This window comes from Blastomyces gilchristii (genome assembly GCF_000003855.2).
Source record: "Blastomyces gilchristii SLH14081 genomic scaffold supercont1.1, whole genome shotgun sequence".
NCBI classification, from domain to species: Eukaryota; Fungi; Ascomycota; class Eurotiomycetes; order Onygenales; family Ajellomycetaceae; genus Blastomyces; species Blastomyces gilchristii.
Window position 1 is genome coordinate 668,222 of NW_003101682.1, and position 13,061 is coordinate 681,282.

Consider the following 13,061-nt stretch of genomic DNA (forward strand, 5'->3'; position numbering starts at 1 on the left):
ATGAACACCACCAACGTTGGTTGGGTATATGACAGATATATGCCTAGCCATCGTGCAGGATTGACGTTGGAAGTTGGAGAATTGGATCCCGAGCACTTGATTGGCTGTTTGCCCCGTGTCTTATCATGTGATATGCAACAATTCATAACAAGTTAATCTCAAGTAAATTCCAACATAATGATATGCCCCTGGACACATAGATGACCTCTATTTAGCAGTTATGTTTACTGGGTTGGATTTTCTTGCGTCTGTGGTTACAATACGTGTGGCAGATTCTGAGTTGTCTAGGGTCTCTTTGCAATTGGCGCCGGAAATAGATATTTCAAATACAAATAGTAGCCAACCGAATCTAAGGGGCGCTTGAAACGAAAGAAGCCACTTCATGACGACAAATCATCAATCCTCCCGAGCAAATATTCAACAAGCCGGTACGATGCAGCAGGACTATATTGGGGTCCCATATGTCCCGTCAAAAACAGTTCCGCATACGTAAGGCCCCTTTCCGTCCTATGTTTACCCATGACACCTGCCCCCGCCAGAGACGATACGGGATCGCCAGTATGATAAGGGACGAAAAGAGGATCTGTCGGTTCAGCAGTAAATCCCTGAGAACCATGCCAAGTCATATTCTGGATAGTTAGCAAAGTCCCCTGGGCCATAAGTATGAAATCCAGATCTCCATGAGCAATAATAGTGCGTTTTGACTGTTCGATGACGGATGGTAGAACACTGTAAGAAGGTGGCGGTGACGTATCGGTTCCATTAATAAAAACTGGATCACTTCCACGCGAGCATTCTGACCAGGAGGTCAAGGGGGCGTTGATGGCCTGTTGCACATCGGAACGGTTGAAGTAGATTTGTGCGCCGTCGGGGACATACTGGAAGCTACCGGGGAATCCCAGGGGGTCCCATAAAACAGGGCAGGTTGTCGCTACATGATAGGCGTTGAAGCAAGGGTTGATATAGGATATGGCATTCCGTATGGAGGAGGCGATATTACAAGACACATTAGGGGATGGTAGGGGAAGTTTGCCGTTTGGTGGGTAGACGAGATACTGATTTAGATATGAGGTATAGCCGCAGTAGTCGGCGAGGGAGTGTATTTCTTTGCTGAAAGAGGAATTGAAAGGGAATAAGCCACTCCATTTGTCGACGAAAGGCACGGCGGGTACTGGATACGGATTTTAGTCATTTTGAAATTCGATCAATTGTGTGAGAATTTCGGACGAATTGCATACCACTCACCATAATTTCATCAACATTAATGGAAGGATCATAGATGAGAGTGCCTTGAACGTCGAAGTATTTTGTATCGTTTTCTTTAAACATTGCGTCTGCAATGTAGGGTATATATTTCCCAGCATAGCTCTCACCAGTCAAGTAGATCTTTTTCCTGTGAAGCCCAAAGATATCAAGGAAATTCTTGAAGAAGTCCAAAAATTGTGCCGCAAGTTCTTCCTGATTCGTAATGTTTGGACTTCCTTGCGTGAAACCGGTCCCAACAGGCCTAACGAAGGTTTAATGTATTAGGACTGAGTGGGACTCATCTATATAAAGCTGGATCAATTCACGGCAGCCATCACTTACTGTTCAACCCAGATCATATTCGTAAGATTCGTCCAACTCCACATGTTCCGCACAGGAGCAAAAGTTCCATATTGATGGATAAAGGGGCCATTTTCCTGAAACAGGCCCTCGAGCGAACTGCAACCAGGCCCACCATTGAGCCAAATTGTAACTTCGTCTACTGCGAGCGGATCCGAAGAGGGCATAAACCAAAAGTACAGCTTGCGGGACTCCTGTGGATCGGAAGAGATGGGCAGAAGACCAGCATATGCTTCTCCAATATCAAATGGAACGTCTGGGATATTCTCGCCATTGAGCAAAAACACTAGCATACGTCAACCGATTATGCCATCCAAGGGAAATAAGTAGTTGGGTAAAATTCAAACCTCGGGACTTTTCATTCAAGTAACGACTCTCCCTGTGTAAAGCTTCATTTCTCAGCCACGCAGCGTCTCTGGTTAATTGGGCAGCAGAAGCCGTAACGGTAGTCCAGAAAGTTAAAAGCCATATAGAAAAGGCCTGCATCGCGAAGAACAGACACGCCAAGCGGCGTCATATAGAGCCAAAGCAATTGTCGAGCAGGAATAGGACAGCCCTTCAACTTTAAGAGTAACTGCTCCAGGAATAAATGCGATTTAACGCCTGTATATCGACTAGCTACCGAATTCTATCGGGAAGATGTTAAAAAACACCGCAATTTATGGCCAGTAGCTCAGCAATTTCAGCTCGCGGCACTACAGATTTATATAACACTGGATTCCCCATATCTAGCCCGCGAATTCATTATAGTACGTCGACGGCGCGTCATCCGGTGGCCATGTTCATACAGTTTCCAGATTAGGCGACATTTGTCGGCTTGTAACAGCGAGGGCAGGCGCATATCCCTTAGCCTTTTAGCCCTTAGCACATGAGGGCGAGACTCTGTCACGTTATTATTATTTGCACTCGCATAGTGCAGGAGCGTCCGGGGGTAAAGTGCGTGAAAAGCGTCACTTAGTGGGGTGAACCAGTTGTGCCTATACGTACGCTATACAATTGGTGGACTAAACCAGATTTTAATCCCATTTCCGTCGGAGAATTTCCTTCCTAGCTTCAGTATTCGAATGGACCGGAGATTCGCCCATGGTATTCTTGGATTTATATGTATCCTTAATTGAGTCATCCATATCCATAGAAGCAGCCCTACATCCTATTCCTCGCCACTTGCGCTCGCCGAATTCCTCCTCTTGGTAAGCTCTCCGATACCAATAAAACCTAAGATAGCTCTTTGTTGCCCTCCAGTACCTGGTTCTCGCATCCACAGGCATCATATGTAGGGAACAGGAATCCATTCTGCATTGGCTTCTCGTCCGATTAGTATGTAAAACGGGTTTTCCGGGCCCGGGGGGGGGTTGTGAATTTCCGGTACAACAGAGTTGTTGTTGTTGATGGACAACACATCCATTCGGCACTTGCCGAGAGTATCGCGCCGGACAGACTGGGAGGTTCAATGCGTGTCGTACAAAACAGTGGGACAAACAACTTTGTTTCGGTCACTGTTTTGGTCCAGCCCAGGTACAGCGTGTAAGCTTCCAACCTTATCCCTTATCTTGAGCCCTGGGATTGTAGGGTTTCATCGTGCAAGGCATAGAGGCCAAGTGGTGTTGTGATCCAGAATTCGCAATCAAAGAGCAAGCATCATAGAAACTTCCCTCCGGAAAATCGGGTGTTAAAATCAGAGGAGCGGTTGAGCAACTCTCGCCGCTGGGCATGGTTGATCTTTGTTGGACCGCGAATATCCTTTTCTTTATCGAACGGGCGGGCACTGGGGTCATCTTCTTCCTCCTTTGAGGGCTGGGATTGATGTTGGGCATAGAGTGTCTTACTCCGCTTCTTTTCCTGTAGGAAGCCGTCAGCTAGCTGTTCTCACCCTCAATTCGCGTTGTACACTGGTTAGACATACGTTATATTCTCGTACCCGTTTCGCCATCGCAACGTCATGTTCGGAGCCCTGTACCGTTGGCGCGGCGGTGGAATTTGCTGGGGCTTGTACGCCCAAAACTTCAGCCTCTAGCCGTTTTCGCTTGTCCTCCGCTGTCTCGGTCCAAGTGCCGATCCCAGACGAAGTTTTAGGCACCGCACTCCTGCCCATGTTGAATTTCCGATTGCGTATCTTTGTCGGATCGACGCGTGAAGACCAGTCGCCATGCTCTGGGGGGTGAAGCATCCAGTCGTCTCTTTGTGCAGCTCCTGGCTTTTCCTCATTTAAATTCCTCTGATTTTCCTCTTTATCTGCCACGACAGTCAACGCTGTGTCTGTGGGAGGCAAGGACGGTCCATAATCATCATCACTCTCGCTTCCACTACTGCCGCTGTCCTCCTCTTTTCCGAAGTTGGGTGGTAGCGTCGGTCCGATGACTCTTTTTTTTTTGCTCCGTTCATCCGTGCCATTGGACTGAGGCTCACCAGAGGTGTGTTGATCATGGTCTATTTCATCGTCTTCATTGCGCTTGCGCTTGTCTCCAGGAGAGGCCGGCCGCCGTGTGCCTGCCGGTGACATGTTTTATGTTCCTAGGGTGGTCCGCCTGGAGTTATAAAGGTTTAGAGGCGCCAGATATAAGAAGAGTTTATGGTGAGAATCGAGAATCGAGCTGCACGTGGGTAGGTCTTTTTTCCTTGTTTAAGAATATTCTCTGCGTGCTATTCGAGCATGACGGAGGTTTGGGTTAAATAACTCCCGGACGGCGGAAAATTATTGTTCCGCAGCACGCACTTGGAACAAGCTCAACCTCCTTTTCCTCTCGCCGCCGTCAGGATTCGGCGCAACTACAGACTAGGTGTATCGGCATCGCATCTTGTTGACCCACTGGACCACTGCCACATGCTTTAGTTATTTTGCTTCAACTACCAGAAATACCCCATATGTCTCAAACTAGCATTTCCATACAACAGAGTGGTTGTTGCCAACCTGTGAGTCCAAGCTTGACCGGATTTCACTGGGCATGTATTTGCCTACAACAAACAAGAAATAGGATAGATATACCTGTCCTTGCTCAAATACGTTCGATACACCGGTTTACCCATTTTTGGGCAATGATTGTCCTGCATACCATACCGTGCATCACTTTTGGGATCGACCTCGAGAGGTGTGGACGGTGATATGTCCGCCAGTTCATCCGAGCTTCGCCTAGAGATTATTGGGTGAAACCAGGCAAATGAAGCTCAAGAACCATCGCGGACAGACTTCTTGCCGTGAACCCTGCTCCATAAGGCTAGAGCAGAATGTAAGAAACGATGCACATGCAAGCTGGGCGACTCTGTTGCGCGTCAACTTTGTTCTTCGCGGTCGCACAAAAAGCATCCGTCAAAGATTTTATTTGTCGTTACTATCGATTTCAATTCTCTTGTCTCTGCGTTACACGACCGGTCTAATGTTGGACTGGTTGATACTCAAATGCTAACTGGAACGGGACCCACTTCGAGTATGAAGGTTGCATATCATTGCGACCCCCCTGGAAGAGGTAAATGGAAAGGATTTTTCCATATTTATACCATGCGCCTCGCTAATGCCATCCTTTTCTTTGGCCTGTAAAATCAGGCGAAACGGCAGAACAGATTCTATTACATTTTTCTCCCTAAGAATATGAAAAACTAAGTTGTTGGTCGATAGCTATACGATCATGGCATCCCTAAATAGACAGCTGATTTTGATGCGAAATGCGCGACAGGCGGCTACTTTTGATCCGTATAGACTGACCTGCATCCTCCATAAGGGGTACAAGGACTCCCGGAAAGCGTTGTTTCATTACCCTCTCTTGAAATATATATGCCATTGCTGATAGAGCTATTAATAGGGAGGAAACTGTCCAAAGGCGGCGAGAAGCCTTTTGGCGGGTGGAGCAGGCAACGGGTACAGATGACCAGTCGAAGTTACCCGCAGCCTATGCCAATGCGGACCGTGAATCAGTATACCTACAAGGCGTTGAGGCAGGGACTGCCGCGTTTGTCGATGGAATTCGATACAATCACGACTTCTTTTATGGCCTAGACCAGTATTACACCCTCAGCAACGGCACGCCCTATGGCCTTCATTACATGATGTTTATTCCGACTGTTGAACTACAGGGTTCGTCCGAGCAAATTGAATACTGGGTTCCACTGGCAAAACAGGGGAAGATTTGTGGCTGTTACTGTCAGACGGAATTGGCTCATGGGACATTTGTACGAGGTATAGAGACGACAGCCACACTAGATACTGAGAAGGACGAGTTCATCATCAACTCTCCAACGCTGACGTCCGCAAAATTTTGGCCCGGAGCCATGGCATCGTCCTGTACCCATGGAATCCTTATGGCTCGGCTGGTTATTCGAGGGGAGGATCATGGCGTACACCCCTTCATTGTGCCCCTTCGCAACGTTGACGGTTTTAAGCCCGTGCAAGGCGTTGAGTTTGGCGACTTGGGGATGAAAATGGGATACAACGGCACGACGAATGGTTATGCTCTATTCTCGGGCTTGCGCATACCCCGAAACCACCTGCTCATGGGCCACACCAAAGTACACAGGGACGGGACTTATGTCCGTGCTCCACACGACAAAGCGGCGTACCTTACTATGCTCCACGCTCGCTCCACCATTGCTGCCGGAGCAGGATTCAAGCTTGCTCAAGCAGCTACAATCGCAACGCGATATTCAGTTGTGCGAGAACAGGGGGCAGGAATCGGCGATGGCCCCGAAATGCCCATCATCCATTACCGTTCTCAAAACTTTCGTCTCCTTACCATCATTGCGAGGTCATATGCTATACATTTCACGAGGAACACATTGGAATACTTGGAGAAAGATCTGAAGCACATAGCGTCAAACCATGATTATACCTCAATCCACCTGGACCATGTTCTCTTAGCGGGATTCAAGGCATGGAACACACAAGTTGCTGCTGATGGGGCAGAGGATGCGAGAAAAAGCTGTGGAGGTCATGGATTCGTTTTGACCAGCGGGTTGCCATCAATTGTGGCTGAAGCCACAGCGCCGGCTACCTTTGAAGGAGAGAACTATGTCATGTATCAGCAAGTCGGACGTTATCTGCTTAAATGCTGGAAGAATCTTAAGCTGGGAAATCCAATAGATTCCCGCCTGGGCATTCTTCGGGAAGCATTCACCCGGCTACAGACCACCCGGGGAAAGCAACAGTGTTGCAAAGCCTTCGGAACCGAGTTCCTAAACCCAGATATCCAATGCACCATCTTCAAACATCGCGCGTTCCGATTGCTACATCAGTGCAGCGAAGAGCTCGAGAACGCTGAACAAAAAGGTCAAAGCGCCGTAGATGCCTTCAACCATAACCTAGTGGAAATCATCGCTGCAGCTCGCGCATATATAGAACTCCTCGTTCTCCAAGATTTCATCAACAGCGTCGAACCCACCAGCGCCACTGACCCAGCCATATACGCAGCCCTTTCACGCCTTCGCTCCCTTTTCGCGCTCACGACCATTACACACCCTCAGTCTTACGACGCGATCTCATTTGTGGAAGACCAGCATCTAAACGCCAAGCAGATGAGGGATATCCGATGCTGCGTCAACGGCCTTCTCGACCAGCTTCTGCCGGATGCCATTGCGCTCACGGATGCGTGGGATTTCACGAATGCGAGTTTGCGCTCCGCCATTGGCCAGTATGATGGGAATGCGTATGAGACGCTGATGTCATGGACGAGGCAGATGCCGATAAATAGGGGGATGGAGCAAGCTGGGGGTACCTGTGAGGTGGCGTGGAACACATGGATTAAGCCAGCGCTCAGCCCGGAGTTAAGGGGGAAGTTGTGAGAAGTTTTACCTCCTCCCGCTGCCCAGGAGGGGGACTTGATTCCCATTTTTCTACTGTCTGCTATATTTATAACGTTTAACTTAGTATTTATTCTCAATTACTTTTGGGATAAAGAAAAATCCTAGATCATATGAAACTGGTGACTCGATTCTGCTTTACATGGACGAAAATTATGGATATCCACGTAATAAAAATAAAATTAGCACCTGCCACAACCCAGCAGAAAATCCCTATATACGTAGATGGATATAAGAAAAATCCCAATAATCTAACTGAAAAAAGGAGGACGAAACGTGGACGTTTCTTTAAATCAAACTCAGACTGTGTAAACAGATGGCTGTGCGCCCCGTAATACGCAGGGACTCATCATTACACCCGGTGAACAGTAGCTATGGGAATATGGGGTCTTGTTCCTCGGCGGACTTAGGTTCCTATAAGCTAGAGTGTCACTTCCACAGCCCCAGCAGTTTACCAATTAAGGCCTTGATACCTGGGTAGAACCCACTGCTTCTAACGGCACGTATCTCTATCTCCCCTGATCTGATAATAAATTAATGATTAAATTACCTGTAATATCCCCTTCTTCCGGCCGCAAAGACAATCTGTTTAATAATAGAAAGAAACTATATATATATAAATTGGTTCCTCCCTCCTTAAGAACGATCGTCGCTCAACTATCATCAATCTCCATCGGTTCAGCGTCATAAGGTGAATCCAAGTCAAGTGGTTCAGGCGACGGGAGCGTTGCAGACGTCGAGGATGCCAGTAAATCCAATGACGAGCCATACCGCGAGATAATCATACCCGGATCCCTCTGCCCCGTTTCCAATTCCTTCTCCATTTCCACTTCTTTCGCTTTCTCCTTCTCAGCAGCAGCAGCAGCCTCGGCCCTCGCCCGCGCCCGCTCCCTAGCCTCGATAGCAGCCATGCGCACACCGTCCTCCACCTCCGGCACGCTCAGTGACGACGGCAGCCGGTAGAGGACAAGCGCATTAGTGGTAGAGGGCACGCTTTTACTACTACCACTGTTGGCCCCTAGCACAGACTTAGGAACACATATGACTCTCTTCTCAATATCGGCGCGGATGAATGGGGTGTTGTTGTTGGCGTTGTTTTCGTGCGCTTCGATCTCTGCGATTTCGCTGTCTAGATCGTGGATGTAGACTCTGTGTTTTGTTTCGTCTACTTGCATGAATTCGTCTGGAGCGGTAGTGGGAGCGGTAGCAGGAGCGGCAGCAGCTGGGCCAGCAGCGACGGGTATTGGATGCTGATCTGCCCCAGGACCAGGAGCTGGTTGGGGCAAGACCAGGGATGTGTGAGGGGAGTCATTTTGAGGATTGAGCGGGTTGGGAATATGAGCTGGAATAGAAGATGGTTGAGCTGGGGAAAGCGAAACAGGACTGGACTAGGAAAAAAGGGGAGAGAAGAAGAGAGTTGTTTGAAGTAAATTTAACGCATGCATTTCAGCTAATTAATTAAATAGATAAATAAATAAATAAATGGTAGTGGGATAATATATTAAAAAAACAACAGTAAACATACCGATATGCAGCAATCCAAACTTTTTGGCCAGCCGTCGTTGCTCTCCCTCGAGCTCGTCCGCGGCGGGTCTCTTTTTGCCACGGCCTTGCACGCCCGCAGACACCACGCTCGCCGGCGCCATCCACCACCCCGAGCAAAGCTCCTTTGTTGTGGGTTGTCTGTCGCAGCAACCTTTGATGAGGACACAAAAACAAAAAAAAGAACAACAGTAATCGCGTGCCCAGGGACTCAGACTGCGCTGTGAGGAACAGGCATCGTGTTCCCGCTTCTTTCTAGCCCGCCCCGTTCGTGTCTCGATTGTTTTCTTCTCGGTTTGGATGAGAGGAGTTGGAGGAGAGAGAGTAGCGAGTGGAGTGGTGCTGCGTCGGGGATTGGGTTTTTCTAGACTCCGTGCTCGTGCTGGTGCTGGCGCTGGTGCTGGTGCTGGTGCTGGTGTTGCAGGTATCGGTGCAGCTGGTATTTGTGTTGGTGGTGCCCCCCGTGGTGTTTGTGGTGTTGGTCCGTCGCCGCCTTCGACACGCTTCTTTGCCCGCCGCCGCTTTCCCTCCCCCGCCATCTACAACTCCTCGACATCCACGCCCTCCCCCGTCGCCACTCTCCCTGCCCGCTTCCACCACCACGGTCTGGCTCATTCGGCTTTCAAGATGGCTTCGACGCAGACTGTCGAGCAGCCAGAGTGGTCTGCTCTGCGCGTGCGGAATGCCTTTCTGGACTTTTTCAAGGAAAATGGCCATACCTTTGGTAAGTGGCCTGGCTTCCTTTGTCGAATTTTTTTTGGACCTTTTTACCATGTGCGGGCAACATGTTTTATATATCTTTACATATACACTAACACCTTGGAAACTATATACAGTGCCCTCTTCTTCCGTTGTGCCTCTCTCAGACCCCACTCTACTGTTCACAAATGCGGGAATGAACCAGTACAAGTCCATCTTCCTGGGTACTGTTGATCCAAACTCAGACTTTGCGACCCTGAAACGTGCGCATAACTCGCAGAAGGTGGGTCATTTTGCCTTATACCCTCTTCTTGGTTATTATAAGGATATAGATTGCTAATGTGTGGAAATAGTGTATACGTGCCGGCGGAAAACACAATGTATGTGCATGACTGTGCGGGGTTTGTCAATCGGAGTCATACTGACAGATTTTTTTAGGATCTTGACGACGTTGGGAAGGATAGTTATCACCATGTAAGTTTATAGGTGACAGTGGTCATCGCTTTGCTGTATGTGTGGCGATACTGACATATTTCTGCTTTTCTCTAGACCTTCTTCGAGATGCTCGGTAACTGGAGTTTCGGAGACTACTTCAAGAAGGAAGCTATCAGCTACTCATGGGATCTTCTCACCAAAGTCTACGGCCTAGAACCCGACCGCCTATACGTGACCTACTTTGAAGGGAATCCCGATGCGGGCATCGGTCCCGATTTGGAGGCTAAGGAATTATGGTTGTCTGTTGGCGTTGCAGAGGATCATCTCCTCTCAGGCAATATGAAAGATAACTTTTGGGAAATGGGAGAGCAAGGCCCATGCGGTCCCTGCAGCGAAATCCATTACGATAGAATCGGAGGCCGTAATGCGGCTCACCTCGTGAACCAAGATGACCCGAATGTCCTAGAAATCTGGAATAACGTCTTCATCCAATACAACCGCGAGCCAGACAGATCCCTACGGCCTCTCCCCAACAGGCACATTGATACCGGTATGGGTTACGAACGCCTCGTTTCAATCCTGCAGAACAAGTCATCAAACTACGATACGGATGTTTTTACCCCGCTTTTCGATAAGATCAGGGAGATTACAGGTTGCCGACCGTATACTGGCAAATTCGGCGAAGAGGATACCGACGGAATCGATACTGCGTACCGCGTTGTTGCTGATCATATCAGAACCCTCACATTCGCTATATCTGATGGAGCTTCTCCAAATAACGAAGGGCGGGGCTATGTGGTTCGACGAGTTCTCCGGCGCGGTGCTCGATATGCGCGCAAATATTTAAACGTTGAAATCGGAAGCTTCTTCTCGAAAATTGTCCCTACACTCGTTGAGCAGATGGGCGATATGTTCCCTGAAATCAGACGGAAACAGACAGATGTGATGGAGATTTTAGACGAGGAGGAAATCTCCTTCGCCAAGACACTCGACCGTGGAGAGCGTCTCTTTGAAGAATATGCCCTCCAGGCTAAGCAGAAAGGACTTGGTAACCTACATGGAGCGGATGTGTGGAGACTCTACGACACCTTTGGTTTCCCTGTGGACTTAACCCAGCTCATGGCTGAGGAACGGGGCTTGACTATTGATAATGCCGAATTTGAAGAAGCCCGGCTAAAGGCAAAGGAGGCAAGCAAGGGCCAAGGGAAGCAAACTGCTGATGTAGTGAAGCTGACCGTTCATGATCTTGGCCTCCTCGAGACCATGGACAATGTCCCCAAGACGAACGACGATGCGAAGTTTGGTAGAGGAAACATCACCTCTCAGATCAAGGCGATCTACCACAACAAGAAGTTTGTTGATTCAACCAAGGATATCCCGGAGGGTGAACAATTTGGTATTATCCTTGACCGCACCAACTTCTATGCGGAGCAAGGTGGCCAGGAGAACGATACCGGAAAGATCATTATCGATGGCAAGGCAGAGCTTGCCGTTGAAGATGTCCAGGTATACGGAGGATACATACTTCACACAGGCTTCATGAAATACGGCTCCTTCAATGTCAATGACTCCGTCATTGCCGAGTACGACGAACTCCGAAGATGGCCCATCCGAAACAACCACACAGGAACCCACATCCTCAACTTCGCCCTCCGCCAGGTCCTTGGTGAGGGTGTTGAGCAAAAGGGCTCCCTCGTCGCCGCGGAGAAGCTACGCTTCGACTTCTCTCACAAATCCGCCGTCTCAGATTCCGACCTCGAGAAGATCGAACGGATATCCACCGACTATATCCGTCAAAACTGCGCCGTATATGCCAAGGATGTCCCCCTCTCCACCGCCCGTGAGATCTCCGGCGTCCGCGCCGTCTTCGGCGAAACCTACCCAGACCCCGTCCGTGTCGTCTCCGTTGGTGTCGAGCTCGAAGAGATCCTCCAAAACGTCCATGATCCGCGCTGGAAGGACATCAGTATCGAATTTTGCGGCGGTACCCACGTCCAGAAGACAGGGGACATCAAGGATCTCGTCATCCTCGAAGAGAACGGTATCGCCAAGGGCATCCGACGCATCATCGCCGTGACAGGCGAAGAGGCGCATGAGGTCCAACGCATCGCGAAAGAATTCGGTGAGCGCCTCCAACGCTTCGATAAGATGGAACTGGGCCCGCAGAAGGAGATGGAGGCCAAGTTGCTCCAGGTGGACTTGAACCAGCTCACGATATCTGCCGTTGAGAAAGTCCGGTTCCGCGAGCGGTTTACGCAGATCCACAAGAAGGTCGTCGAGGGGCAGAAGGCGGCGCAGAAACTGGAGTCGAAGAAGGCGCTTGATGCGATCACGGGCTATTTCGAGACACCTGAGAATAAAGATGCACCGCATCTGGTGTTGCAGCTGCCCATCTCGGCGAATCCCAAGGCAGTGAGCGATTCGTTGAATTTCGTCAAGACGAAGATGCAGAATAAGTCTGTTTACGTGTTTGCGGCGGATAAGGGGGCTGGGAAGGTTGTGCATGGGTGCCATGTTGCGCAGGTACGTACATGTGTCCGGTTTTTTTTTTTTTTTTTTTTTTTTTTTTTTTTTTTAAGATACTGGTCCCTGATGATTCCAAGCTAACTCGACTCCTTTGTTGTTTTAACAGTCTCTAAGTGCGCAGGGTGCAACACCTAATGAGTGGGCCAATACTGTCTCGAGCATTGTGGGTGGGCGTGCAGGAGGTAAAGCGCCTGTCGCCATCGGGAATGGTACGGAGGCTGAGAAATTGGAGGACGCCATCAAGGCTGCTACGGAATATCTGGAGAAGTTTAAACTTTGATTTTTTTTTTCTTTTCTCCTTTCTCTCTTACTCTTCTCTTCCGTATAGAAATGTTATATTATTCTATTTTGTCATTTTCTTTTTATCTTTGTTTTATTTTCATTTTCGAAATGGGAGTTGATTTTGATTTGTTGTGCGAACGGGGTTTCTAATACTTATATCCCAGGTTGATAGTTACTAAAAATATCAA

The 13,061-nt window shown here is 48.9% G+C and overlaps 5 protein-coding genes across 6 annotated transcripts; 2 read left to right on the forward strand and 3 right to left on the reverse strand.

Moving 5' to 3' along the window:
* Nucleotides 1–380: 380 nt before the first annotated feature.
* Nucleotides 381–1,898, reverse strand: BDBG_00152 (carboxypeptidase 4; the record flags this gene model as incomplete). Its single annotated transcript, XM_031719755.1, has 3 exons — nucleotides 381–931; nucleotides 1,239–1,507; nucleotides 1,588–1,898. 3 exons carry the CDS (start codon nucleotides 1,896–1,898, stop codon nucleotides 381–383), a joined length of 1,131 nt encoding a protein of 376 aa, XP_031575631.1.
* A 1,345-nt stretch (nucleotides 1,899–3,243) lies between these two features.
* Nucleotides 3,244–4,105, reverse strand: BDBG_00153 (uncharacterized protein; the record flags this gene model as incomplete). The annotated part of the gene is made up of 2 exons (XM_002628861.1): nucleotides 3,244–3,444; nucleotides 3,509–4,105. The coding sequence occupies 2 exons, from the start codon at nucleotides 4,103–4,105 to the stop codon at nucleotides 3,244–3,246; spliced, it is 798 nt and encodes a 265-aa protein (XP_002628907.1).
* Nucleotides 4,106–4,361: 256 nt separating this feature from the next.
* Nucleotides 4,362–7,632, forward strand: BDBG_00154. 2 transcript variants are annotated; one of them, XM_031719756.1, is made up of 2 exons: nucleotides 4,362–5,066; nucleotides 5,144–7,632. In XM_031719756.1, the coding sequence occupies exon 2, from the start codon at nucleotides 5,641–5,643 to the stop codon at nucleotides 7,369–7,371; it is 1,731 nt and encodes a 576-aa protein (XP_031575632.1). In that variant the 5' UTR covers nucleotides 4,362–5,066; nucleotides 5,144–5,640; the 3' UTR covers nucleotides 7,372–7,632. The 2 variants fall into 2 exon arrangements, with proteins under 2 accessions (XP_031575632.1, XP_031575633.1); XM_031719757.1 differs by having other exon boundaries at nucleotides 4,369–4,829; nucleotides 5,029–7,520.
* A 410-nt stretch (nucleotides 7,633–8,042) lies between these two features.
* On the reverse strand, nucleotides 8,043–9,035 carry BDBG_00155 (uncharacterized protein; the record flags this gene model as incomplete). Its single annotated transcript, XM_002628863.1, has 2 exons — nucleotides 8,043–8,731; nucleotides 8,915–9,035. 2 exons carry the CDS (start codon nucleotides 9,033–9,035, stop codon nucleotides 8,043–8,045), a joined length of 810 nt encoding a protein of 269 aa, XP_002628909.1.
* A 196-nt stretch (nucleotides 9,036–9,231) lies between these two features.
* Nucleotides 9,232–12,871, forward strand: BDBG_00156 (alanyl-tRNA synthetase; the record flags this gene model as incomplete). The annotated part of the gene is made up of 6 exons (XM_002628864.2): nucleotides 9,232–9,655; nucleotides 9,768–9,913; nucleotides 9,984–10,010; nucleotides 10,069–10,104; nucleotides 10,180–12,588; nucleotides 12,698–12,871. The coding sequence occupies 6 exons, from the start codon at nucleotides 9,232–9,234 to the stop codon at nucleotides 12,869–12,871; spliced, it is 3,216 nt and encodes a 1,071-aa protein (XP_002628910.2).
* Nucleotides 12,872–13,061: the final 190 nt, after the last annotated feature.